The sequence below is a fragment of the Panthera uncia genome (genome assembly GCF_023721935.1).
Source record: "Panthera uncia isolate 11264 chromosome B3 unlocalized genomic scaffold, Puncia_PCG_1.0 HiC_scaffold_1, whole genome shotgun sequence".
Classification (NCBI taxonomy): Eukaryota; Metazoa; Chordata; class Mammalia; order Carnivora; family Felidae; genus Panthera; species Panthera uncia.
Genome location: NW_026057582.1, coordinates 103425945 through 103451644, shown reverse-complemented (window position 1 = coordinate 103451644; position 25700 = coordinate 103425945). Strand labels below are relative to the sequence as shown.

At 37.1% G+C, this 25700-nt stretch overlaps 1 protein-coding gene and 1 long non-coding RNA gene across 14 annotated transcripts in view; one reads left to right on the top strand and one right to left on the bottom strand.

The window, feature by feature from the left end:
* Window positions 1-25700, top strand: part of HERC1 (HECT and RLD domain containing E3 ubiquitin protein ligase family member 1) — a 187240-nt gene that overhangs the window by 105160 nt on the left and 56380 nt on the right. For 10 of the 13 annotated variants that reach the window (XM_049611706.1, XM_049611710.1, XM_049611705.1 and 7 more), the window contains 13 exons: window positions 1043-1311; window positions 3068-3283; window positions 3925-4045; window positions 4275-4512; window positions 4663-4856; window positions 8035-8190; window positions 10304-10410; window positions 10942-11052; window positions 14113-14289; window positions 18359-18598; window positions 19200-19283; window positions 21040-21560; window positions 23340-24115. In XM_049611706.1, coding sequence (XP_049467663.1) covers window positions 1043-1311; window positions 3068-3283; window positions 3925-4045; window positions 4275-4512; window positions 4663-4856; window positions 8035-8190; window positions 10304-10410; window positions 10942-11052; window positions 14113-14289; window positions 18359-18598; window positions 19200-19283; window positions 21040-21560; window positions 23340-24115 — 3210 coding nt within the window. The remainder of the gene's footprint in view (window positions 1-1042; window positions 1312-3067; window positions 3284-3924; window positions 4046-4274; window positions 4513-4662; window positions 4857-8034; window positions 8191-10303; window positions 10411-10941; window positions 11053-14112; window positions 14290-18358; window positions 18599-19199; window positions 19284-21039; window positions 21561-23339; window positions 24116-25700) is intronic. The other 3 variants (XM_049611711.1, XM_049611709.1, XM_049611713.1) reach the window with 3 other exon arrangements.
* LOC125908880 (uncharacterized) lies at window positions 10543-15581 on the bottom strand. The gene is made up of 2 exons (XR_007453464.1): window positions 15497-15581; window positions 10543-11011 (listed from the first exon to the last, which is right to left on the bottom strand). It is a non-coding gene; the product is annotated as an uncharacterized LOC125908880 (long non-coding RNA).

Sequence of the window (25700 nt, the reverse complement as noted above, 5' to 3'; positions counted from 1 at the left end):
GAACAGATAGGTAGATACAAGTTACTATCAGTTTTCTAGTTCTTGTGTTCACATTTATTATAAATAAATATGAATACAAAAGCAGGCCATGTGTGGACCAGTGATAAGAGATTATCATGAGCCAAGGATTATGGTTAATCTAATTCATGTACCTGATATCAATTAAATTAAAAAAGACAAAGCTTGTAAGAATTGGACATTTATATATTTAAAGCTAATATTGGCATATGACTTGTTGTGTTCAAACATACTAACGTATTTGTTGTCTAATGTTTTAGTCTGTTTAGTCTAGAAAATGTCCACTGGCAAAACTAATGATATTATATTTAGCAACTATTGTGATATCACTTGGTAATTTTAAATAGATATCATTTTACATCAAATCTCATATATTCTTGTCTGTGAAACTTTGCTTCCTCTATATAGGAGTTTCACAACATGCAGTAAATATGCATATGACACAGTGAAAGTGTTCCTTATATTAATGAAACCCAAAGGGTGATGTTTGTGTCTCCTTTTTGTATAAGTTTACTTGCCCTTCTATATCCATTTTTTGGTAATGTTTCATTGCAGATATGTAGACACTTTGCTCAGTCTTAACTTACTCTTTGCAATGATAATGTTAAATTGGATGAAATTCTAGTACTTGTAGGTCTTACGAGCAGTGTTCCAAGTGCCTAGTTCTTTTGTGTTCGTAAATGATGGTCTAGTTTAATATCGCAGAGCATTTTAAGCTAAGCATTTTGAGAGCAGCTTCTGCCTTTCTTTTTCTTGTGGCAGTGTGTTGCTAAAGCGCTTTCAGAGACACTGATACATCAAACAGGGCTTTCCCTTTATTTTCTTACATTGCTCTGGTTTTTGTTTGTTTTTTGTTTTTACCAAAGCATTTTGCTCAGATTCACTTAATGCATGCATGTAATTCAAACGTTGAGTGTCCATTTCTCACCAGTTGGTATGGTAGCAGCACTCAGCCCTCCCCTAGTTTCAGAATGTATGCTCTACTTGGTTGTTATTGATACATGTTTGTTCTGTTTGTATGTAGGTCCTATGCACAGTCAATTGGAATCCTTGAGTGACTCTTGGGCTCGCCTGAAACATAGCAGAGACTGGTTATGCAACTCCTCTTACTCCTTTGAGTCTGATTTTGATCTTACCAAGTCTTTGGGAGTTCACACTTTGATCGAAAATGTTGTAAGCTTTGTGAGTGGAGATGTGGGGAATGCTCCAGGTTTTAAAGAGCCAGAAGAAAGTATGTCTACGAGTCCCCAGGCCTCTATCATTGCAATGGAACAGCAGCAGTTAAGGGCAGAAGTAAGTCTTTGATACTTACTCCTCAAGAGGCACTGTGGAAACTTAAATGTAATCACTGACTGTACAATAGTAGAAAAAATTTTTCCTTTTCATCTACTCTTTGCCTCTCCCTCTCCTGCACCTGAACTTTTTGATGTCACTATCATATAATGGCATAATATATTGTTTGAAATGGACAAAGTGCATTTTTAATTGCCATCTCTTAGAGCAAGATACTGTAATCTTAAGTCTTGCCTTGTCTCCTAGAAACTAAAATGAGACTGGCTGGTGAGCATATACATCTGCTTCTTAGAGCCTCCGGTTTTGACCCATTTGTCTCCACTTAGAAAAGGCTAGATTAGGACACCACAGTAGTAATGATGAATGCTGAAGTTAGTGAACAGAACTTTAAAGGGACCTAAGATGCCTGTGTAGCCTCATAGTATTTCCCTCACAATATTTATTATTCTGGTTTTAACATGTACACAAATTCTTTAATATTCTTCCTTTAGGATGTGGAGGTTAATTCCCGTTCTTTTAAAGTAAGCAGGACTTAGTGTCTCGGAGCTAGCAGAGTATGAAAAGGGAAAAAAATGAATAATTTTACATTGCAGAAACCTGACACACATCACCTTAGCCAAGTGATCAAGATTAACATTATCAACAATAAGTTATAGTGACATCATACATCCCTGAAAATAATGTGTTGAGAAGAGGACTTTTATAGTATTTTCCCCTAAATCCATAACTCTAGTCCAGTCATGAAAAAATATCAGGCAAGCCCAAATTGTGGGACATTCTGTAAAATACATGAACAGCTCTTTCGAAGGAAAGATGGCAACTGGGACAGACTAAAAGAGACTAAGGAGACATGACAACTGAATGCAAAATGGTATCTGGGATTGGATCCTGGAACAGAAAAGGAACATTTTGGGAAAACTGGTAAAATCCAAATAAAGTCTGTAGTTTAGTTATAGTGATGTACCAGTGTTCATTTCTTAGTTTTGATAAATGTACCATAGTCACCTAAGATGGTAACATTAGTGGAAAGTAGGAGGAAGGCATACAGGAATAATCTATACCATGTTTTCAACCCATCTGTACTATTAAATGTACAGTTATTTCAAAATAAAAAGTTATTGGAAAAAAAAAAAAAGAGGGATAGGCTGATGGACTACAGTGGTAGGTTTTGCCCTCCTAGGGAAGAGAGAGCCAGATGTTCAAGAGACCCACAGAGAAACCTTCCAGAAATTCTTTTTCTAATTCTTGAACTAAACACTATTCATTCTATTTAACTTCCCTGTAAGTGAAGGAAGCAATAATCATAACACTTTATGGTTTTGAACCCTTCATATATATATATATATATATATATATATATATCCATCCTCATGAGCATCACAGTAGCTATGTGAGTAGGTTAGAAAAGTACTATAGGATTAGCCTTATTTGACACATGAAGAAACTGCAATTCAGAAAGTTAAGTGAGTTTCCCAAGGCCACAAAGTACATGGAAGAGTCTGGCCTTGAAATTAGGTCTCATACATCCAGATCTGCTTTCCTCATTGTCCTGTGTAGCCTCTTAATTACTGAAGTGTGCTAGTAGAGTTTTTAGAAATATTTTGATTTTAATATTAAAATAAATGTTTACTTTAATAGAATAGAGCCCTAAGAAACGTCAGGATTTTCTGTGCTAAGTATATTATCTGTGTTGGAATTCCTTTGTGTCTCAGTTCAGTGAAGAACTCTAAAATATATTTATTTTGCTTTTCTCAAGCTACGTTTAGAAGCACTTCACCAGATCCTCGTTCTGTTGTCTGGGATGGAGGAAAAAGGAAACATCTCTCTGACAGGAAGCAGATCAAACTTGGGCTTCCAGTCATCCACACTGCTCACGTCTGTGAGGCTGCAGTTTCTAGCAGGGTGTTTTGGTTTAGGCACTGTGGGACATGCAGGAGCCAAAGGAGAGAGTGGCCGATTGCATCACTATCAGGTAGGTGACAGATCTGGCGTGTGAGGATGCACCTTGCAGTATATTCAGATTCTGGCCATTTTTTTTTTTAAACATCAGTTTAATAATGCTAAGGTTTCTGGTGTTTAACATTGAGATTTAAAAATATAAAGACTTTTAAATGACTCTTAAAGCTATCTAAGTCGTTTAGTTTCCTGAGTAATAGTAGTATAGTGGAGATTAGGTGAACTATGGTACTGTTGTTTTTTTAGATCCTCTGCTGGCTCAGTTGTCATAACCCTTAGCCAAATTGGATAGAGATAGATCTAATTTGGGATAGGGATTGGTGTTTGGGAGGATGGGTTTCCAGAATTTACATTTATACTTTTATCATTTTACCCAGTTTCTCTGATGACTTGAAAAAAATTTTTTTGAGTGTTATCTTTATGTCTTCCATATTTAGAGAAGAAAAATTGCTTTGTGGGAAAGGAGAAAGAATATATAGAATCAGGAATTGTCAAGTATTTAAATATAAATTTATTATAAAGCTTTTATATATTGAACCATACTGAATAATTAAAAACTGCCATAGGGCTCTAGCACAGAGTAGGATAAAATGCTATTACTTTTATTTGGGTAGGAGGTGTCATTGTTACTAATAGAAAAAGTAAATCTTTATTCAGGATGGGATCAGAGCAGCTAAAAGAAATATTCAGATTGAAATCCAGGTGGCTGTGCATAAGATTTATCAACAGTTGTCTGCTACCCTAGAGAGAGCTCTACAGGCAAATAAGCATCACATTGGTGAGTAACTGCCCCCACAAATATAAGATGCAGATTACATTTTATGCTAGATACTTAATGTTCTATATCTTGTTTTAACATTAATAGGTCAATTTACATGTAAAAGAATACATATTTGAAAATGTAGTGGTGTTCCACATTACTATTTATATTTTTGAATATGCTTTGTTTTAGTGTGTTGTTTACTTCAAAGAAAATTCCCAGTTGTTTTTCTTTCTTTTTTTTCTAGAAGCCCAGCAACGTCTCCTTTTGGTTACAGTTTTTGCTCTGAGCGTTCACTATCAACCAGTGGATGTTTCTTTGGCAATTTCCACTGGTCTGCTAAACGTATTGTCGCAGTTATGTGGTACAGACACCATGCTGGGACAGCCTCTGCAGTTACTGCCAAAGACGGGTGTTTCTCAGCTTAGTACGGCTTTAAAAGTGGCTAGTACAAGATTGCTCCAAATTCTAGCTATCACTACAGGGTGAGCATTATAGATGTCTTGATGGAACTGTATGGGACCTGGTCTTTTCTCATTTGAGTAATTTCCACTTCCCCCTCGTGTCCTTTATGTGTTTAAGTACATTTACCCTACTATGTTATTACCCTTTTTTTTCCCTGTTACTTCATGTAGGACTTACGCTGATAAACTGAGCCCCAAAGTAGTTCAGTCCTTGTTGGATCTACTCTGTAGTCAGTTGAAGAATTTGTTGTCCCAAGCTGGTGTACTACTTATGGCCTCTTTTGGAGAAGGGGAAGGAGAAGAGGGTGAAGAAGAAGAAAGAAAAGTTGACTCCAGTGGAGAAACTGAGAAGAGAGATTTCAGAGGTAGCATAAACCCTTTTTTTGTCATTATTTACAAGCATTTATTGAGTCCTCATGTGGATATTAGAATGTAGACTTCTTTCTGTTGTGAGGCGTGAAAGAATTTTTTTAGAAAGAATTTTCATTTACTCATTTATAAACTCTTTTGCTCTCCAAATAAGTGTGATTTCGATGAGCTCCTGACTGAACCTCTTCTCTAAAGTCTGTTAACCCTGATATAGCAACCATACTATTCCCTAAGTTCAGCTTCTCCTTGGCTGTCCTGGTTCTAGAATCTAGAGGTTCTAGGTGACTGGTTCCCCCAGGTTCTGTTTTCTTAGCATTTGATTGACAACCCATCTTTAACCATAGTCTTGACTTAAGTGTTCCCTCAGGAACACAGGTTTTCATATATGGAAACTAGGTTAAAATTAAAGGAGCTGAACTTCTTGCTAGGCTGTTATGTTTCCTGGTCACTAAAAAAAAATTCTTATTATACTTAGTTGTCAGTTATTTGGTTGCTATACTATGACCATCTGCTCATAGCTTTAAAAAACTATAAAACAATAGTGAACATTGTATTTTTGTTAGAATTTAACCCTGAACAGTAGAAGTACTTCCTATATCTGCTACATAATTAAGGAATAAAGGTTTAAGATTGGCCATTTCTTAAAGAGATTTTTATGAAACTACCATGTCTTATTACTGTAATAAACTCTGGGAGACCTTAAATCCTCTCTGGACCAAGATGGCCAGCTAGCCAGCCAGATGAATGAATGGATGGAGAGAGAGCAAGTTACTTAACCTTTCTGTGCCCCCAATTCCCTCATCTGTAAATAAGGAAAATAGAACCAACCTCCTTAGAGTGTTTGAAGACTAATTAAATGCATGTAAAGCACTTAGAGCAGTGTCTGGCACATAGTGAGAGCTCTGAATGTGGATGTTAATATTAATACTGGAATTCTGTACTAAATAATATTAAAATTAAATAAAGTAATATTTAAATAATATTGTGTAGATAGGTGGGTGGATAGAGGAAATACCTGTGGATACAAAAATGATAAAACATGGTCTCTACCCTTAGAGACCTTCTAAGGTAACCAGAGAGGCAGACATGTCAACAAATAATTACACTGTAATACAAGAAGCTCAGAAGAAATAGCTAAATCTCTTAAGTCAGAATCTAGGAGGATATATGAGTCTAATTAAGGACTAGCTTTTGGTTTGAGGGGCTACCCCTGTGTCACATTCCTTCTTCCTGTTTATATAAAGAGTGTGGTACTTCTACAAAGACCATGCCAGACTCACAAGGCATGGTAAAATAAACAAGCTTTTAATGCCTCCTCCTGTTTTTCTGAGATGCAGTGAGGGATACAGGGTGATTAAGGTAATAGTTTCTCACCACTCAGTGCTGAGTACTGCACATATGGACAGCAGGGAAGACCTAATAGAGTTACTTCTCAACTTATAGGCCCCTAGGAAAACTGGGCCCTTCCATATCTAGTAAAGAAAGAAGCACTTCTTCCATAAGTGCATCTCAGCAGGTGTAAGAGCAGATGGGATTCACATCCACTCCTCTCAGGTCGTCCTAGAGAGAGGGCTGTTGCACCATCTCTATTCATGGGGATGGCTGGGAGTGAGACTGATGCAAGTCAACAGTGGCCAGCTATTAATAACCCCACAGACACTCTAAAATACTTAACTGAAAGTAAGGTGTACCTTTGATTTCAAACTGGTATTGGTACTGAAACACATACCATCTCCAAGTTGTATTAACCATCTTTCTATTTAAGGTCTCCAAACTTAATTAATTTAACTAATTAACTAATTTAGTATCATGTTACAGAGATACTTGCTGGGAGTGAGGATGGGGAGTAGGATAGAGCCCTCATAACAGATTTTCCCAAGGATCTCTACCAAGAGAGAAGGCTTCATAGAAGAGGTAGCTCTTGAACTGGATTTTGAAGAATGTGTAGGAACAGGGTTGGAGTAGTATGTGGGTATCCAGCTCAGGCTAATAACTTTATATTCTTCATACTGATATTATAAAAATATTTGATTATTAGCATTTAAGTAAAGAAGAGGTAGAGGACCATGTAGAGGAATTGTAGCAGAGGAGTACAATTGTCTCTCATTGTCACCAGCGTTCTAATTCTGTCATAGACATGCACACCCATCTCAGCAGAACAGATGTCCTCTAGTTATGACAAGATGTCTGTGAAAGTAGATTGCTGGCCATTTAAGTGTGGTGCCCTTGGTGCGGGGGTCTCCTTCTAAGTGACTCGTCTGTGTATTCCTTAATTTGACATGCCAGGATCTCCCTGAAAGGAATGCTGTGTATAATACTTGCCTCCAAATCATTATGATTTTATATGTTTTAGTGCCCTGTAGAGATTAATATTCTGGGCAACTGCCTCACTGGCATACTTCTTCCTCTTGGCTTTGAGTAGGATTTGCCAGGCTGAGAGGATATGAAGGGTGATGGATGATGATAGAACGTGGTGTGTTATAGGAAGACCAGACAGTCCTCTGGCCTAAAAATGCACAGGGTGGAGGGAAACTATGAGAGGGGCGACAGGAGAGAAGCCGGTACTGATACTGGTGGAAAAACCGAGAAGATTGCTTAGAGCAAGTTTATATAAGAGATATACATGGAGTTGGTGCTCAGGCAAACCAGACACAGCCTTAGAAATGTGTTTCTTTGTAGAATCTGAAAACACAAAGTCTTCTTTAGGGATGTGATTCTTAATTTGATGGGGCTGGGGGAGGTCACAGACGTTTTGAAAATGTGAATCAAGTTGTGAACTCTTTTACTAGTCAAATGTACACACAATTTTCATACAACTTTAGGGGGTTCACAGACCATTTCTCTCAGATTCTACCTCACAGAACTCTAGACTTGGATAGAGAACTGTTGCATTTTAAAATAGCAGTAAAAAAAAATGCACAAAACCAAGTACACATACTTTGTTCTAGCAACCTCACTATTATTGTATACAGATGTAAAAAATGTTTTTAAGTTCGGCTTTGTTTTCTGACCTTTCCCCATGCTGTTCTTTAAGTTTTAAAAATTCAGCAGCCAACTGACAACTTAGATTTTGAATTAGGTTTCGGCTAACTACAATCTAAATGCAAGTTACTTGGTATGACTTTTTCCTGTTGATTTTTGGTTGTAATGTAAACTTTTCTCTTTACTCTTCAGCTGCTCTTAGGAAACAACATGCAGCAGAACTGCATCTGGGGGATTTTTTAGTTTTTCTTCGCAGAGTTGTATCTTCAAAAGCAATTCAATCAAAAATGGCTTCCCCAAAATGGACAGAGGTGCTTCTAAACATAGCATCTCAGAAGTGTTCTTCAGGTATATGACTTTTGCCTTATTTTAGAGTGTTTTTATACATTACGTGTATTTTATTCAGATAATACCGCACTTTAACAACATTGAATATTTGACCTTGATTTCAAGACTTTTGTTTTCTGAGTACTTACTTGGTCAAAAGAAAAGTCCAATTTCAGGAGTAAAAATTGATAGGAATTAATAGAAAGTAGCACCAGGCTAGATTATGGATTTAATCTAAAGAGAACTTGGCTCTATTTGTTTGGATTACCATAATAAAAATAAGCAGAGAACATCCTGTTTAATAATTGGCGCAGATTTTGATGTCACTTGTTGGATTATCAAAATGCAGATCTGATTGTCCATTCTCTCTAATCATAATATGATTTCTGTTGTCTTGATTGTAACTTCTGATTGTATGCTGTCTATGTGAGCTCTTTGTAATAAGCTTAACTCCAGGTTCTTAGTCTAAAAGTCTGGTCAGCCTTCATAGATTACTGTCAGTCCTTTCCTACTCTTTTTTTTTTTTTTTTTTAAGTTTATTCATTTATTTTGAGAGAGAGAGAGCACAAGCGGAGGAGGGGCAGAGAACTGAGAGAGAGAGAGAGAGAGAGAGAGAGGCATGTGGAGCTCAAATTCATGAACCATGAGATCATGACCTGAGCCCAAGTCGGACACTTAAATGACTGAGCCACCTAGGTGCCCCACCCTCCAGTTTTTTTTTTAATTGTGGTAAAATATATATAAAACTTGCAGTGGTGTAAAATGTACAGCTTTTAATTATTTAAGTGTATAATTCAGTGACATTCACTATATTCACAGTGTTACTCAACCATTACTACTCTTCATTCTGGAACTTTTTTATCATCCCTAGTCTTTCTTAAATAGGCTAAAACAAATTTAATTTTCCATGGTACGTGTTGTTTTATATGTATACGTTCTCAATATACTTTGCTAGTTTTTCTTAACTCGTATAATTTATAACAGGCTTTTTTCTCATTTAATAAGGTGAAGCTTATATAATATTAAAGTCTTGGAGCATAAAGAAAAAACCAGATGTTCATTTATTTTTAACTGGTTTTGTTGTAGTAGTAGGTATAAAAAAGAGCATCATTATTCTGACTCTGCTTTTGCTTACTTCAGAAAAGTACAAACTGCTTACTCCCCATTAATCCGAACAGTCTCTGTGAGGCAGTCAGGGCATGGATGGAGAAGCAATGAAAGGATATGAAAACCTGAGCTTTAGAGGTTAACAGACCTGTTTAAAATTCTCCTTCTGCCTCTGCTGAGCTATGGTCACATTACTTAACTTCTCTCAGCCTCACTTTCCTCATCAGTAAAACAGGGATGTGATGTAGGATTTATAAAGATCAATAGAGTTAATGTGTGTGAAATGCATAGCATAGTACCTGGCACAGGTAGTTATTATAGTGCTGTTCCCTTTTATATACAGAAAAACTGAGACGTAAACATGAATATTCATGTACATTAGTGGATCTGGGCTAAGTCCAGAATTCTTGTGATAATAGGTTGAAGTGTTGTCCATTCCACCCATAAATGCTTAGGAGCCTCAAATATGTTTATTCAAGAAGTTCATTTACACTTTTTAAAAAAATTTCTTAATGTTTATTTTTGAGAGAGAAAGTGAGAGTGGGGGAAGGACAGAGAGAAAGGGAGACAGAATCCAAAGCAGGCTCCAGGCTCTGAGCTGTCAGCACAGAGCCTGATGCAGGGCTCCAACTCAAAAAGGTCACAACCTGAGCCAAAGTCAGACGCTTAACCGACTGAGCCACCTAGGTGCCCCATTTACACTTTTTAAAAAATGTTTGTTTATTTTTGAGAAAGAATGAGAGAGAGAGAGAGAGAGAAAGAGAGAGAGAGAGAGAGAGAGAGAGAGAGACCGAGACCTAGCACAAGTAGGGGAGGGGCAGAGAATGAGGGAGACACAGAATCCGAAGCAGGTTCCAGGCTCCAAGCTGGAGTACAGAGCCCTACATGGGGTTCGAACTCACGAACCGTGAGATCATGACCTGAGTCAAAGTCAGACACTTAACCAACTAAGTCACCCAGGCGCCCCTCATTTACACTTTGAATTTAAGTCACACTGATAATAAGAAAATGTCTTTTCCCTCCCCAGGTATTCCTCTCGTTGGTAACCTAAGAACAAGGCTCCTTGCACTTCATGTCCTTGAGGCTGTGCTACCAGCTTGTGAATCTGGCGTAGAAGATGATCAAATGGCTCAGGTTTCTATTTTTAAAGCTGTTAGAAGATACTTTTCACATCTGTAACATTATTTTTCCAAAATCTAAATTATAGTCTCTTCAGTTGTAAATGTATCATTTATTTGATAGCTAGACTTCTCCTTCTGAAATTGCTTTATTATTTAATTTCCAAGCAAGGAGAAAGAGAAATTAAGTTATGGGTGTGAGGAGTAAGGAGATAGTGAATACTTAAAAGGTCAGAAGGAAAGGAAGATCTGTGGAATTTCTTCCTAGGTTTGGGCCTTTAGAGAGAGAAGTGTGTGAGGTTGTGTGTCTTCATCAGAGGTCCATGTAGCGAAGAAACATGAGGGTAGTGGGACCCACTTTCTAGTGGATTAGCGATCTTTCTAGAAACAAGATATTTAAATTATAGCCAACCACTGAAAGTAGTTGTTGACTTTGGTATGATGAAATTTTACATGTGACTTAGTATTACTTACATGATTTATCTTTTCTAATATTACTTAAAATCACCTTTACAAATTTCATCATTCTTTTTCCTTCAATAAATAGGTTGTTGAACGCCTCTTTTCCCTTCTGTCAGACTGTATGTGGGAGACACCCATTGCTCAGGCCAAACATGCTATTCAGATAAAGGAAAAAGAACAAGAAATAAAGTTACAGGTAAGCGATTCTTCCAAAAAGGTATTTTTAGACCACACAAGTAAATACCCTGTCTCCTGTCTCTGGATCCCTTCTTCTCTGAGGGACTTGGTTCTACCAGTTACTCCATATTCTCTCTGCACTTTCTTTTTCTCCTCTGGTTCTTTCTTCTCAGCTTATAAACATCTCTAATTCCCACCCTCCCAAACTCCTTTTTACCAAGAAGCCTCCCGTGTTCCCGTCTTTTCTTTCATTGCTAAGCTTCTCAGAAAAGCAATTTTATACATGTTGGGGCCACTCCTTAGTTCTCATTTTCTCTTCAACTCAATTGTTGATCTTCCATCAGAACACCGAAATTAAATGACAAAGGTAAGTGCCAATTGCTAAATATAGGACACACTTTTTTGTCCACATCTTACTCCATCTCTGGAAACTCTAGCCTTCTATTGTTTTCAAAACTACCTTATTCTACATCTCTAGTCCTCTGCCAATCCTTGGTTCCCTCTAGAAGCATCTCTTCTTTGGTGCCACGTTCTCCTAGCCTCCATCCCAAACACTGCTGTCCCTCAGAGTTCCAGTCTTAGCTTTTCCAACAGCCTCAGTATATCCAAGACCATTTTCACCTGTATGCAGTGCCTTCCAAACTTAAATGCTAGCCCAGGTGTCTCCCCATCAAATCTTTATACTTTTCTCCCTGTCCCATTTTCTAATTGATGGCACCATCATTCACATAGCATTTCAAACCTGAATTCTTGGGAATTCTGGATTTTCCTGATGTCTCCCCATCCACATAGTCATTGGGCCCCATTGATTTTACTTCCTATATAGCTCTTAAATCCATTCATTTAGCTACCTTAATCTTTCTCTTGGTTTTTTGAGTCCACACTTTTTCTGGTTTTCCTTCTATCTCAGTACAGTGACCTCTTCTCATTCTTTTTTATTGGTTCTTCCCTCTTCTGTTTAAGTGTTAGATTATCCCAGGCCTCCCAAGACCCCTTCTTTTTCTCACCATCATCCCCATTCCCTTTCCTGCACCCAACAAAACCTTATTCAGACACATATGCTGTTGCTTCCCAAATTTTTAATTCCAGTTCTGACATTTCCCCTGAATTCTGGGCTACCATATCCATCTTCTACTTGCCTTACCACTTGAATAATAGTCTAGTAGGCATCTCATACTTCATAGCATTTTTAGTTCTATCAGATCCTGTTCCTTCCTCAGCTTTCCTATCTTCCTAGTGACTTGACTAAAAAAACCTAGATGTTATCCTCTTTCTGTCACCACTACCCTCCCGCCCCCCATTTTCTCCCTCCATACAATCTCCAAGTCCTATTGTTTCCTTTGTAAAATATAACTTGAATTTGCCCACCTCCTCATTTCTCTGCCATCACCCTGTTCCAAGCCACTATCATCTCTGACTTGGACTATGCAGTAGTCTCCTAAATGGCCTTTTTGTTTTCATTTTTAATTCCCTATAGTCCTTTCTCTGCATGGGATTTAGAATGATCTTTTAAATTGTAAGTCATAGCATGTTGGTCCTGTGCTTAAAACCTTCCATTGGTTTCTCATCATTCTTGGGATAAAATCTAGAACTATTTGTTCTCCCCGCTTTGCTCACTACACTCAGAACAACTTGCCTTCTTCCTGTTTCTTGAACACACTAAGTTTGTTCCTTCGTTTATGCTTTGCATGGCTATTCTTTCTACCTAGAGTACTTCCCCCATAGGTTTTTCAGATGTCAAGTTCTTCTTACCATTCAGGTCTCAATTACCACTTCAGAGAGTCCTTTCCTTATCCTCAATCTAGAGTTAGTTGTCACATACTCTGTTACATGATTTGCTTTAATTTTGACCTAGCACTTATTACCTGATATTTTTTATTCATCTTCTATCTCTACCTTCTAAAATGTAAGTTCTAATATATATATATAATATAATATATTATGGTTAATAAATATAATATATATCATATTTTTATAATTAATATATAATATATAATATGTAACATATATAATATAAGTTCTGTGAGAATAGAGATCTTATCTCTATCTATCTAATATACTGCCGAATATATAGGACCTGGTATAGTAGTAGATACTTAATACTCATTGAATGAATTAATAAGTTCAAGTTCTCAGTATTTTTTACTTGAACTCTTGTGATAATCTTCTGATTGATCTCTCTGCCTTCGTCCTATATACACCTGGTAGAACAATGTTTCTAAAACACATATGATTTGGGGCGCCTGGGTGGCGCAGTCGGTTAAGCGTCCGACTTCAGCCAGGTCACGATCTCGCGGTCCGTGAGTTCGAGCCCTGCGTCGGGCTCTGGGCTGATGGCTCGGAGCCTGGAGCCTGTTTCCGATTCTGTGTCTCCCTCTCTCTCTGCCCCTCCCCCGTTCATGCTCTGTCTCTCTCTGTCCCAAAAATAAATAAAAAACGTTGAAAAAAAAAATTAAAAAAAAAAAAAAACACATCTGATTAGAGATTCTCTATATAAATTTGTGTAGGCACTCCCTGTTATCTGTTAGGTTCAAACTTAAAATGGCGTTCAAGGCATTCCATGATGTTCTCTTTTCTCTTTCTAGCCTCCTTTTTTGCTGTCTCATCCTCTAGACATTCCACACTGCTTACAATTATCATAGATCACTGAACTCTTTTGTACCTCCATGCCTTGGCACCATGGTGTATATACTGCCTAAATGTCTTCCTCTTCTTTGACCATCTGCTGAATGCCTCATCATTTAGGACTCACCTCAGAAGTCCTCCTCTTTTGAATGCTTTCCTTCTCTTTCCCAAGCATGTTTAGACACTTAAACCTTTTTGTTTCTGCAATACTTGTATGTTACTCTTGTTATTCTCCACAGTACTGGTGGTACTTATTTCTTTGACCCCTAATTGGACCGTAAGCTTTATGCATGGACCCCGCTGTATTTATCATTGAGTTTCCTTGCTTACATTGTACCTGGTACATGGTAGATACTTAATAAATATTTGTGAAATCAAACCAAAGAGTCTTAGAATATATATTAACTGAGATCTGAATTATTCCAAAATACTGATCCAGCTTCCTTTTTGGTAGAAGCAGGGAGAGTTAGAGGAAGAAGATGAGAATCTTCCTATACAAGAAGTATCCTTTGATCCAGAGAAAGCTCAGTGTTGTCTAGTGGAGAATGGACAGATTTTAACTCATGGCAGTGGAGGAAAAGGATATGGATTGGCATCAACTGGAGTAACTTCTGGATGCTATCAGTGGAAGGTATGTAGAATTCCAAGTAGTTTTTAGCATTTTGTGTTTTAGTCCTTACCAAAAAATGTTCTTGCCAAAAATATGTATCAAAAAGTTTTTAAAAATCATATGTAGGGACGCCTGGCTGGCTCAGTCAGTAGAGCATGCAACTCCTGATCTCTGGGTTGTGAGTTCAAGCCCTATGTTGGGCATGGAGCCTACTTAAAAAAAAAAAGAATCATATGTAAATGTTTTATCATTATGTAAGATGTTAACATAAATGGAAACTGAATGAAGGTATACAGGAACTCTATTATTTTTGTAACTTCTATAATGTCTTCTAAAGTTACCTGAATTTTTTTTTTTAAATGAACAGTTAAAAAATTATGATAATCCCTCTCATGAGGGATCACAGAGATCATACTCAGCCATGAAAATACAATAATGATGTGATGTTTCTGCCTGGGAAAGCCCATTAGAGATTCCATGCCCAAGATTTTTATTGGGTGCTGGTCACCCTCTGACATACACTAAAATTTTAGATTCCCAGAAGGAAAGCAGGTGTTTATGTTAAACTATAACGTTGTACAAAACAGTCTAGGCACAATGAGCTACCTTTCTTGTAAAGTTTTTATCACTGAAGGGAACTGGTTATCATTCTAGTTCCAGATGCCAGCCAAGGACCAACATTGCAAGCAGGCCTTTCTATGGATGGCAGTCTCTGCTATATTAATTCCTTTTTGTCACAGTTGACCCCGTTGGCTCTTGGCCATAGTCTCTTTATAGTAAAATTATATAGTGTGTGTGTGTGTATATATGTATATATACACATATATACACATATATATATGTGTATATATATATATATACATATATACACATATATATATGTGTATATATATAGTATATACTATATTATTTATAGTATATAGTATATACTATATATTATTTATATATATATATATTTTTATATATATATATATATATATTTATATTTATATATATTTATATTTATATATTTATTTATAGTATATAGTATATACTATATATAATATATATAGTATATTATTATCAGTAGGACGCCAGGCAACAGGGTGAGACCAGCCTGTACTATTGACTTCAGTTATGCTTCCTTGGTGGTTTTAGACTTAGCTAGTTAAAAACAAATCTCATTAACCATAAATGTCTATCATAGAAAGCCATGTAGATTTGTCTTTAAGTTTTTATATTAACTCACTTAGGCATCAGTTCAGCACAGCACACCTCTGGCCAGTCCAGGGCTCAGGTAGTGTCATGATAGGGTGTACACACAAGAAATACAATTCTAGAAGGCATACATGCTATCCCTGGAAACAAAGAGTTTATAATTGTTAGGATACCCCTAATCAGGTTAAGCAGAACATGTTAACAGGGCCCCAATGTGACATTCCACCAGAGGGCCCCCCACTCTCTATTCCCAGTGCAGTTTGAATAATCTAGAGTCAGTGGGACTCAGATACTGCCTAAATTAGGCAGTCATTTAAATGGTTTTGTTTTTCTCTGACTTCACTTTATCTGCCTGAAGAGCATGATGACATCTAGAGGTGTGCTGGAAATGTGCAGGTGCTGGGGCCAGCCACCCCCTGTTTCTTACAGCCTGTCATTTGTAATGGGAGGCTCAGCAGTCAGGTTGAATATGAAGTACTCACAGTAGCCTTCAAGACAATGTGGATTTTTTTCTCCTCTAAAGAGAAGCAGTTCTCAAAAACAAAGATCATTAATGCCTTCCCCACTCCTCCACACTTCCCAAGGGTCTGGGTTTTTGTTTTTTTTCCCCCTTATTCTAAAATCAGTATGTCTCATTTAGTAATTATAACTTCAGATATTTTCGATCATTTTTTTTTATCTTCATTTAGACCTTTTGTCCAGAAGGGTTGGGTGCAAGGACAAAAGAATTTTCACACAAAAACATTTTCATACAACTTAACCAGAAGAGTTAGTTAGGAGATTGGTCAGGACAAAAGCCCAGTTAAAAAAATTTTTTATTTCAAAATAGAAAGTTTAAAAACCTCCTCTTTTATCCTAATCATTTATCTAGTTAGCAGCCTAGAAAGATAAATCTCTTTCTGCGAGAGCTTCTTTTAATAAAAGGCCTTACTAAAATAAGTGTATCAGAAGAAAGATGTGACATGTAGTCAAGCTATCAGTCTGTTGTTGCAAACTGCAACTAATCCAAAAACCTGAACATAAGTCAACAGCAGTGGGATGTCCCCAAGAAGAGGTTGACAGTCCAGTTAATTAAGAGTGGATGGCAGGGTTATGCCTTCCTCCAACTTTCTATTTTGAGCAGGAATTGCAAGTTAGGAGTATAATCATTTTCTTTTTTCAGAAATATGGAGCCAATTAGTTCAAATTTAGATGGTTCCATAAAAGAAAAAGCCCTTACCCAGGGGTATCTGCAAGTCACCTGGACAGTCCAGCAGAATCGATGATATTTTCATAGTTTTTGGCCCCACAGAGGAGTCCTAAATCTACAACAGTCCCAGAATTTAGGTTTTGTTCATTGGGCCAGTTTCTGCTTTTAAGTTGAGCATAGCTCATGTTAGGTTGAAACAGCCCAAGGCAGATAATTTCAGGTTTTAGATTAGAGTCAGGTCCAGGTAATTAGGATCTATAAATTCAGGATTCTAAAAAGCTAAGCAACTTTTTTGGCAGCAATGAAGCATAGATGCTTGTAAGACCAAACTGCTGTGTCTTAAGTCAAAGTGACAAGTAATACTTTTGTAGGTGGTTTTGTTTGTTTTGTTTTTGTTTTTTTGCCTTGTCAGTCTTTAGAGTCCAAATTTCGCCAGTCAAAATTTAGGTTGGAAAATCATTAGCCTCTAAGAGTCAGATATCAGATTTTACAAGAACTCAATGGCAAGTAAAACTGCTTTTTAAAACTCTGAAAGTATATCTGTGTATCTCTCTCTGGAGATTACCACTCTTTTTATTTGGTCTCTCTTTTTCCAGAGGCAAAAATCATCAGTTATGGAAACTTATTTTTGTTTCCAATACTCAAAAGAGTTTAAATTTACCCACTAGTGGTAGAAAACATGGAAGTTGGATCTCCCTAACAATTTTTCTTTTGCAGCTTTCACTTATCAGGATGATCCCTTAGGATTTATTAATTTTACATCAATTTTTATCATACATCCAGATGCAGTAGCCACAGAACACTTGCAAATGCTTTTTTTAAAAATTTACTTTTACCCTCAGATTTCAGGTTTACTCAAAGCCCTAGCAGTAAATTTAGGGTAATTCATTGGGTCAGGGCCACTGCTACAGCAGTGGAATCATCTAGGCTAAAGAAAATATCTAGAGAGGTGCTTGTATTTTCACTTCTTTTTTCTGTTTATTTAAAGCTTTGCTCCAGCTCTGGGAACTGATTGATCTTTTTTTCCTCTTGGAGGAAAAAGCAACACAAACTTCTAATATTTTTGATCTACCCAGAACTCTCCTTCAGGGAAATTTGAACTCTTCCCCCTCCTGCCCAGAGGAGAGGCAACTGCAAGTTAATTTTTATTATTTGGCCCATCCAAAGCCTTTTTATAAGGATGTTTGGGCCCCTTTCTCTTCCCGCCTACAAGAGAGCACACTACAAACTTTATCCTCTTTTTGACTCACTTTAGCTAACAAGGCCTAAAGCAGTCACTGGAGTCAGTGAACTAACTTTCCTATGGTTGGATCTATTACTTTTGAATTCCATAGGTAACTTTTATCTCTCTCAACAGATAGCACTTTACCTGCTGTTTCATAACACCTGTAACTCTGTAGCCCGCCAGGCACCAGAGCACCATCTTTTCCCACTTGTCTCTCTCTCTTTTCTCCAAATAATACTGTAACTATGTTTTAATGAGTTAGAATTGTTCTAGTCTAGTGAATTTTCATTTATTTTATAAAATGATGAAATTGTTTCATTTATATGTTATTTTCACTTGGGCTGAAAATGAACTTATCGTATTCCCATAAATGCATCAATGTTACTTGTGAGCATATTCCCCAGTATTGGTTTATACAGTTAATTATACATAAACAAGTTTTTTTTGGATATTAGTGAACATTACCATTTTCATTTTAGTTTTACATTGTGAAGGAAAACAGAGGTAATGAAGGCACGTGTGTTGGAGTTTCTCGCTGGCCAGTACATGACTTTAACCACCGTACTACCTCCGATATGTGGCTGTACCGGGCCTACAGTGGTAACCTCTATCACAATGGAGAACAGACTCTGACGTTGTCCAGTTTTACTCAAGGAGATTTCATTACCTGTGTGTTAGACATGGAAGCCAGAACCATTTCCTTTGGGAAAAATGGAGAGGTACTGAAACTCATTGACAAGCATTGCATGTTTTCTTGTTTTTTATTTACACTCAACTCAGTTATTTAAGTGCTGATTACTCAATTAATATGTTATCCACCCTTTGCTTTTTCTCTAATACCTTTTGGTTCTTTTAGTATTTACCAGGACCACACAAACAACAGAAAGATAGTAAATTCCCAGTAAGATTTTTGAAGCAGATGAACAAATCAGGATCATTAGTTATATGTGGAAGTTTCTTGGTTAGCAGGGTTGAGATTTGATCTTATAAATTGTGTTCTGTCTCATAAGAGCTTTGAGTCTTAATGTAATTAGATATTCCATATTTTTTTTAAAAATGTGTTTTCGTCGGGGCGCCTGGGTGGCGCAGTCGGTTAAGCGTCCGACTTCAGCCAGGTCACGATCTCGCGGTCCGTGAGTTCGAGCCCCGCGTCAGGCTCTGGGCTGATGGCTCGGAGCCTGGAGCCTGTTTCCGATTCTGTGTCTCCCTCTCTCTCTGCCCCTCTCCCGTTCATGCTCTGTCTCTCTCTGTCCCAAAAATAAAAATAAAAAACGTTGAAAAAAAAAAAAATGTGTTTTCGTCTCCTCTGCCACACTATAGGAACCCAAATTGGCTTTTGAAGATGTGGACGCGGCAGAGTTATACCCGTGTGTAATGTTCTATAGTAGCAACCCAGGGGAGAAGGTAATGAAACTTCAAACTTTTATACTTAAGTGTAAAGGATATTTGTCTTCTTTTAAATTAATATTTGTTAGGATCAGATAGAGTTTATAAATGGAATAAACTATTTCTACCATTAAAACTACCTGTTCAGGTAATTTATTCTCCTAGAAAGTTAGATTACTTTTAGAAATTGCCTTTACTCTTCATTAAGGCACTATTTGATATTCTGGCAATTTGAATGTAATGAGTCAACTTTCAATTATAGGAATCATAGGCGATAGTTTAGGAGTAATCTGGTTCATTGGCAGTTGTTCATTTGAGAAAGAGATCTAGAAATAATCTTAAATGTAATCAGATACCCTTAGCTGAATAATGGCAGATCCAGTTGTGATATGGAACCTGAGGTTCATTCAGCTGAGGGGGTTCTTACACCTTATAGATGGTGTTAATTTGAACCCCAAACCTTCAGGAGGGGACAGTATTAAAGGGCTATACTCTCGCTAAAAACTTTTTTTTTCTTCATCTAAAAGCCAAGAAGAGACAAACGTCTTTGTGGTCTGCCTGTTGCTTTTTTTTCTACCACATCCTTTCACTTGAGGATGAAGTGTGGCCTAGCTCTCGTCTCCAGAATTTCTAGTTCTTTTGTAGTAGAAAGTTTTCACACTGTCATATATCTATAGTGGAAGTGCTGAACTTGATCAGTCCTACCTATGAAAGTTACCTTTTATTCTGTGCTTTTAAATGTGTTTTTAAAATTTTCAAGGTCATGTAATTTTAAGCTAGCATTTTATAAGTGAAGGGAGCTGCCTCCTGAGTAGGTAGTCAGCACAACTGGGGATGAAGTTCAGAGACAGCCCAGTACCTGCAGTCAATTCTTTTCTTGATGATATTCTTGCAGCCCAAAATAGTCTCTGCTATCACCTGGTTAGAGTGATGGCCTATTGCTCCCCAACATCTATGAACCTTGAAGGAATTAATTCACTTGTACACTGTGTCGCAATCAATTTATTCTGTCCAGAAGCCTTTTCTGATAAGTTTCACAGTCTCTGATGAAAACAATATTAATGGTAGTTAACCTCTTTTTGAAAATTTACTATGTATCTGGCACTGTAGTAATAAGCAGTTTAAGTACATAGTCTCAATCTTTAACCATAAGAGACAGTTACTATTATTAGTGCAATTTTTTTCAGATGAAAAAACTGAGGTTTATTGTGATTAAATAATTTCCTAAGATTGTGCAGAATTAAGATCTGGATCCAAATCTTGCTCTTCTTTTAATTTAACCTCAGTGTCTTATTTGAAATGTGTGTAGGTTGGGAATATCCCAGTTATCTAGACTTAACAATTTTATCTTTGTAACCATCGAACAGTATAAGATGCTCTGAGGACTTGTCTTGAGGATAAGAATGACTAGATTCTCAAGGCTTTTTTGTTGTTGTTGGCGGGGGGGGGGGGGGGGGGGGTAGGGAGTAAATTGAGCCAGTCCCATACACCTTAGTCTATATCCACCTTTTGGGTGCCTGCAACAGTTCTAATACAGGCTGCAGGAGGAAGTTTAAATAATGGGGCACCTTGTTTCAGAGGACCATACTGCTCCTAACTTTAGTAAATTTGTAATATTTGCTCACTCTTTACCAGCAGCCAGTGGTATAAATACGCGTATATTAGGAGACCAAACACTAGTTCAACATGGGATTACATGTACTAGAATGTATAGTGACTAATGGTTTATAAGAACTATTAATCACACATTTGCTGCCTTCTTTTTTTCTTATAGGTGAAAATTTGTGATATGCAAATGCGTGGCACGCCACGAGACTTACTTCCAGGAGACCCTATTTGTAGTCCAGTAGCAGCAGTGCTGGCGGAGGCCACTATTCAGCTTATCCGTATCCTTCACCGAACAGACCGTTGGACTTACTGCATTAACAAAAAAATGATGGAAAGGCTGCATAAAATTAAGATATGTATTAAAGAGTCAGGTCAGAAGCTAAAGAAAAGCCGCTCGGTTCAAAGCCGAGAGGAAAATGAAATGAGAGAGGAGAAGGAAAGCAAAGAGGAAGAGAAAGGTAAACATAATAGACATGGCCTTGCTGACCTCTCAGAGCCGCAGCTGAGGACCCTTTGCATAGAGGTGTGGCCTGTGCTGGCAGTGATAGGAGGAGTTGATGCTGGTCTTAGAGTTGGAGGTCGGTGTGTTCACAAGCAAACTGGGCGCCATGCCACGCTGCTGGGAGTGGTCAAAGAGGGCAGCACGTCTGCTAAGGTCCAATGGGATGAAGCAGAAATTACCATCAGGTATGATCTGTTGAGTTACACTTTTAGCAAACGAGTATTTAATGGTGAAATGGGCCATTGCCTATGGACAGTGAGTAACTGTGTTTTAGGTGAGCCAGTTTTTAAAATAAGTTTTTTTTATACAGTTGGGTATGAGTAATTTGATTTCATAAAGGAATATATCTCAAACCCATGTTCCCTGGAATACTAGTAGTTAATAAAATATATGGTGTTTTGTTTTGTTTTGTTTGTTTTGTTTTGTGAAGAAATGGTAAGCTCACTAATTCAGGTTTAACTGGGATCTGTCTTTATTTTTCATTTGGCTACTTGCTTTTTGATCATTTCCATTACATACCAGGATAGAAAAAAGCCAGCCAGCAGGTTTGTCAGTTACATTTTGTGTAGGTGGGCTTTGAGTGTAGGCAGAAACATTTGAGTGACTAAAATTAAGTTTGGGATTAACTGTGATATAAGTACTCTTACTTTTTTTGTTTTTTAAGCACATACTTCTGTCCCTTCAGTGTGCAATATTTTGGATAGATATGGAAATTACGTTTATTTAACACAAATGATATACTTAAACACATTTAGACATGTTTGCAGTCAGATAGGATTTGTGCGAAAAAGAAACTTCGTACGTTTCAAAGGAAATACGTCATGTATCTTCTTTGAAAATGTAGATTTATTAATTATAATATGTAACTGTTCATTATACTGCCTAAAGTGATTGCTTAATAGTGTTAATATGACATGGAACAATGTCTAAAACAGCGGTTCATAAGATTTCTTTCGAGGCAGTGCTGTTTTAGAATGTAACAATAGCTATAGATTCTCTCAGCTGAAAATAACACATGTGTAACCTTTATATACAATTTTAGGAGTTAATGGACCCTACTTTACCCCATTCCACCAAGCTAAGAAACCAATGAAAATTTTACAGTGTTACATGAAAGTATTTACCTTTTCTTTTATTCTTTGCCTTGTTTCAGAAAGGATTTATGATTCCTTATTAAAATGCAAATGTAACATAGCAGAATAATCAAAACAAATAAGGAAATAAGACAAAGGGAAAATAAAGATTAAGAAGGTCAAGCTAAAATTAAGATTTAGGTTAATATAACAAATTTATGCCACCAAACTTTAGATGCTTGCTAAAGCTGTTACATTTTTTGTGTACTTACAACATTTTTAAACTTCAGTAAATTTTTGCCAAATATCAGGAAGTGTGTGATCCTATTTTTGCTTAAACTACAAATTAGAGGCATTAATTGAAGACTACAAAGTTATGTTTTAAATGGAAATAAAGTCTTCTCTGAAATAGGTTATAGTCATTACCCACATAATAAGTAAAATTTATTATACAAACTTTCCACATAGCTTATATCAGGGATAGACAGACTACATCTGGCCCACCTCTTATGTTTGTAAATAATGTTACACAGCCACACACATTCATTTAGGTATTCAGTGACTGCTTTCATACTATGATGGCAGGGTTGAAAGCTATATTTACTATTCGGCTCTCTTATAGAAATTTTGCTAATTCCTGGCTTGTGTTGTAGTAACAATATTCTGATTTGAAAGTACATGCACATCTCATTGCTTTTGCATTTAGCATCACATCTCCCCATTTTCTCATAATAGATTTATTTTTCTCTTTGTAATGATTTCTCTAGTTTGTGTAAATTATGTTTTGTACTGTGTACATGATACATCTTATTTGTTTACATTATTTTCTGTACCTTCCTCCCGTCTATCCCTCACTTGCTTCTTCCTGTGTCATTCTGATCTTTATTAAAGCTTCCCAACTTTTTGGTCGCCTAGTGATACTCCATTGTATAATCTGGAGCCCTGTGAACCATTGCCTTTTGATGTGGCGCGATTCCGAGGCCTGACGGCTTCTGTATTGCTGGACCTCACATATCTGACTGGTATTCATGAAGACATGGGCAAACAGAGCACCAAGCGACATGAAAAGAAACACCGACATGAGTCTGAGGAGAAAGGAGATGTTGAGCAGAAAACCGAGAATGAATCTGCTTTAGATACGCGAACAGGCTTAACATCTGATGATGTCAAAAATCAGGGTACCACAGCCTCCAAATCCGAAAACGAAATAGCTTCATTTTCTTTAGACCCAACACTGCCAAGTGTGGAATCCCAACATCAGATAACAGAAGGAAAAAGAAGAAATCACGAACACATATCCAAAAACCATGACATAGCCCAATCAGAAATCAGAGCAGTCCAACTGTCCTATCTCTACCTCGGTGCTATGAAATCACTTAGTGCTCTTCTTGGCTGTAGTAAATATGCTGAGCTGTTGCTGATACCAAAAGTTCTGGCTGAAAATGGCCATAACTCAGACTGTGCAAGCTCTCCAGTTGTTCATGAAGATGTGGAGATGCGAGCAGCCTTGCAGTTCCTGATGCGACACATGGTGAAGCGAGCCGTCATGCGGTCGCCCATAAAGAGAGCGTTGGGATTAGCTGATCTGGAACGAGCTCAAGCCATGATCTACAAATTAGTGGTCCATGGGCTCCTGGAAGACCAGTTTGGGGGCAAAATTAAGCAAGGTATATTATCTGCTTTTTCTTTTCCTTATGTGTTGTTGAAATTATTCATGTCAGATGTGATATATTCCATAAGTTATTCATCAAAAATTTTTTTGGCCACAGCAGTTTTCACGTTGTTTTTCCTTTGCAAGGTAAACAGGTTTTTTTGTTTGTTTCTTTTATATTAATAATTATCTGTTTACCTATAATTTTCTATTTAAAACGTATACAAGCACAGAACTTAATAATTATTACTACATTTTGTAAAACTTAACTCATGCCACAAAAGATACTCGATAATTTATTGATCTGATTCAAAACATATATAGTATATATACTGACCTCTCCCCAGAGACATTTAAAGTATTACTTTTATAGATTCTGTATGGAAGGGGAAAAAAGCCCTTATTTTATCTTTATCTTCACCTTTTGGAATATGAATTCTGAGATAAAAATGAAGTTATTTCAGTAAATATTTACTGAGTCCCTGTTATATGCCAGGTACTCTTCTTGGTTCTTGGAAAGTCAGCAGTGAACAGAGTCCCTTGCCTTCATGGAACTTCTTTTCCTTTTTTCTTTTTTCCCTTCCTCTTCCTCCTACCTTCCCTTTTTCCTCACTCCCTTTCTTCCTTTCATAGATTAAATGGTAGATAGGCAGAGGGAAGTACATGTTGCATATAAATAGTATTAAGATCATGATTATGTAGGTATGTGGCCATTTAGCAACCCCAATAGAAGTAGCTGTCTTTGTGGTAAATGCTATCTTGATATTCTCTTTATTTGTAAGCTCCCTCACCAGATAAGAAAAAAAATTATAAATACTTTGTAAGCTCTTAGACATTTTAATTTTTTAGTTCTTGGGAGTAGTTTATTTTGTGAGACATTGTCCTTTTTAGAGCATGGGGTTTCTATCTAGATTTGTATTATATTTACATGTATTACTTGTATTAACATGTCTTCATCTTTGCCTATTTAAAGTTTAAAGGTAGGCACATCAAAATCAAAGTGCTAAGAAAATACAGTTTTTTAGAAAATGTATTGTTTTTTTACTTGAGAGCAAGAGAGAGCACATAGGGATAGAGAGAGAGAGAAACTCAGGCAGGCTCCATACTCAGTGCAGAGCCTGATGTGGGGCTCGATCCCACAACTCTGTGATTGTGACCTGAGCTGAAATCAAGAGTCGGATGCTCAACTGACTTTGCCACCCAGACACCCAGGAAACACAGCCGTTTTTTTAGTTAGTTAGTTAGTTAGTTAGTTAGTTTGGAGAGAGAGAGAGAGAGAGAGAGAAAGAGAGAAAGTCGGGGAGGGGTGGGGAGAGAGAATCCCAAGCAGGCTCTGTGCTGGCAGCATGGAGCCTGATTGCAGGGCTCAATTCCCTGAACTGTGAGATCCTGTCCTGAGCCGAAATCAAGAGTAGATCCTTTAACTGAGCCACTCAGGTGCAACCAGGAAATAGAATTTTAATGATTAGATAGATAACCTTTAGAGAACCTCTAGTCAAATCATAAAAACAAAAGTGAGACTATTTTTGTTTTTATTTTTATTTTTCTTAAGTTTATTTTGAGAGAGCACGCACGTGCAAGCCAGGGGCGGGGGGGGGGGG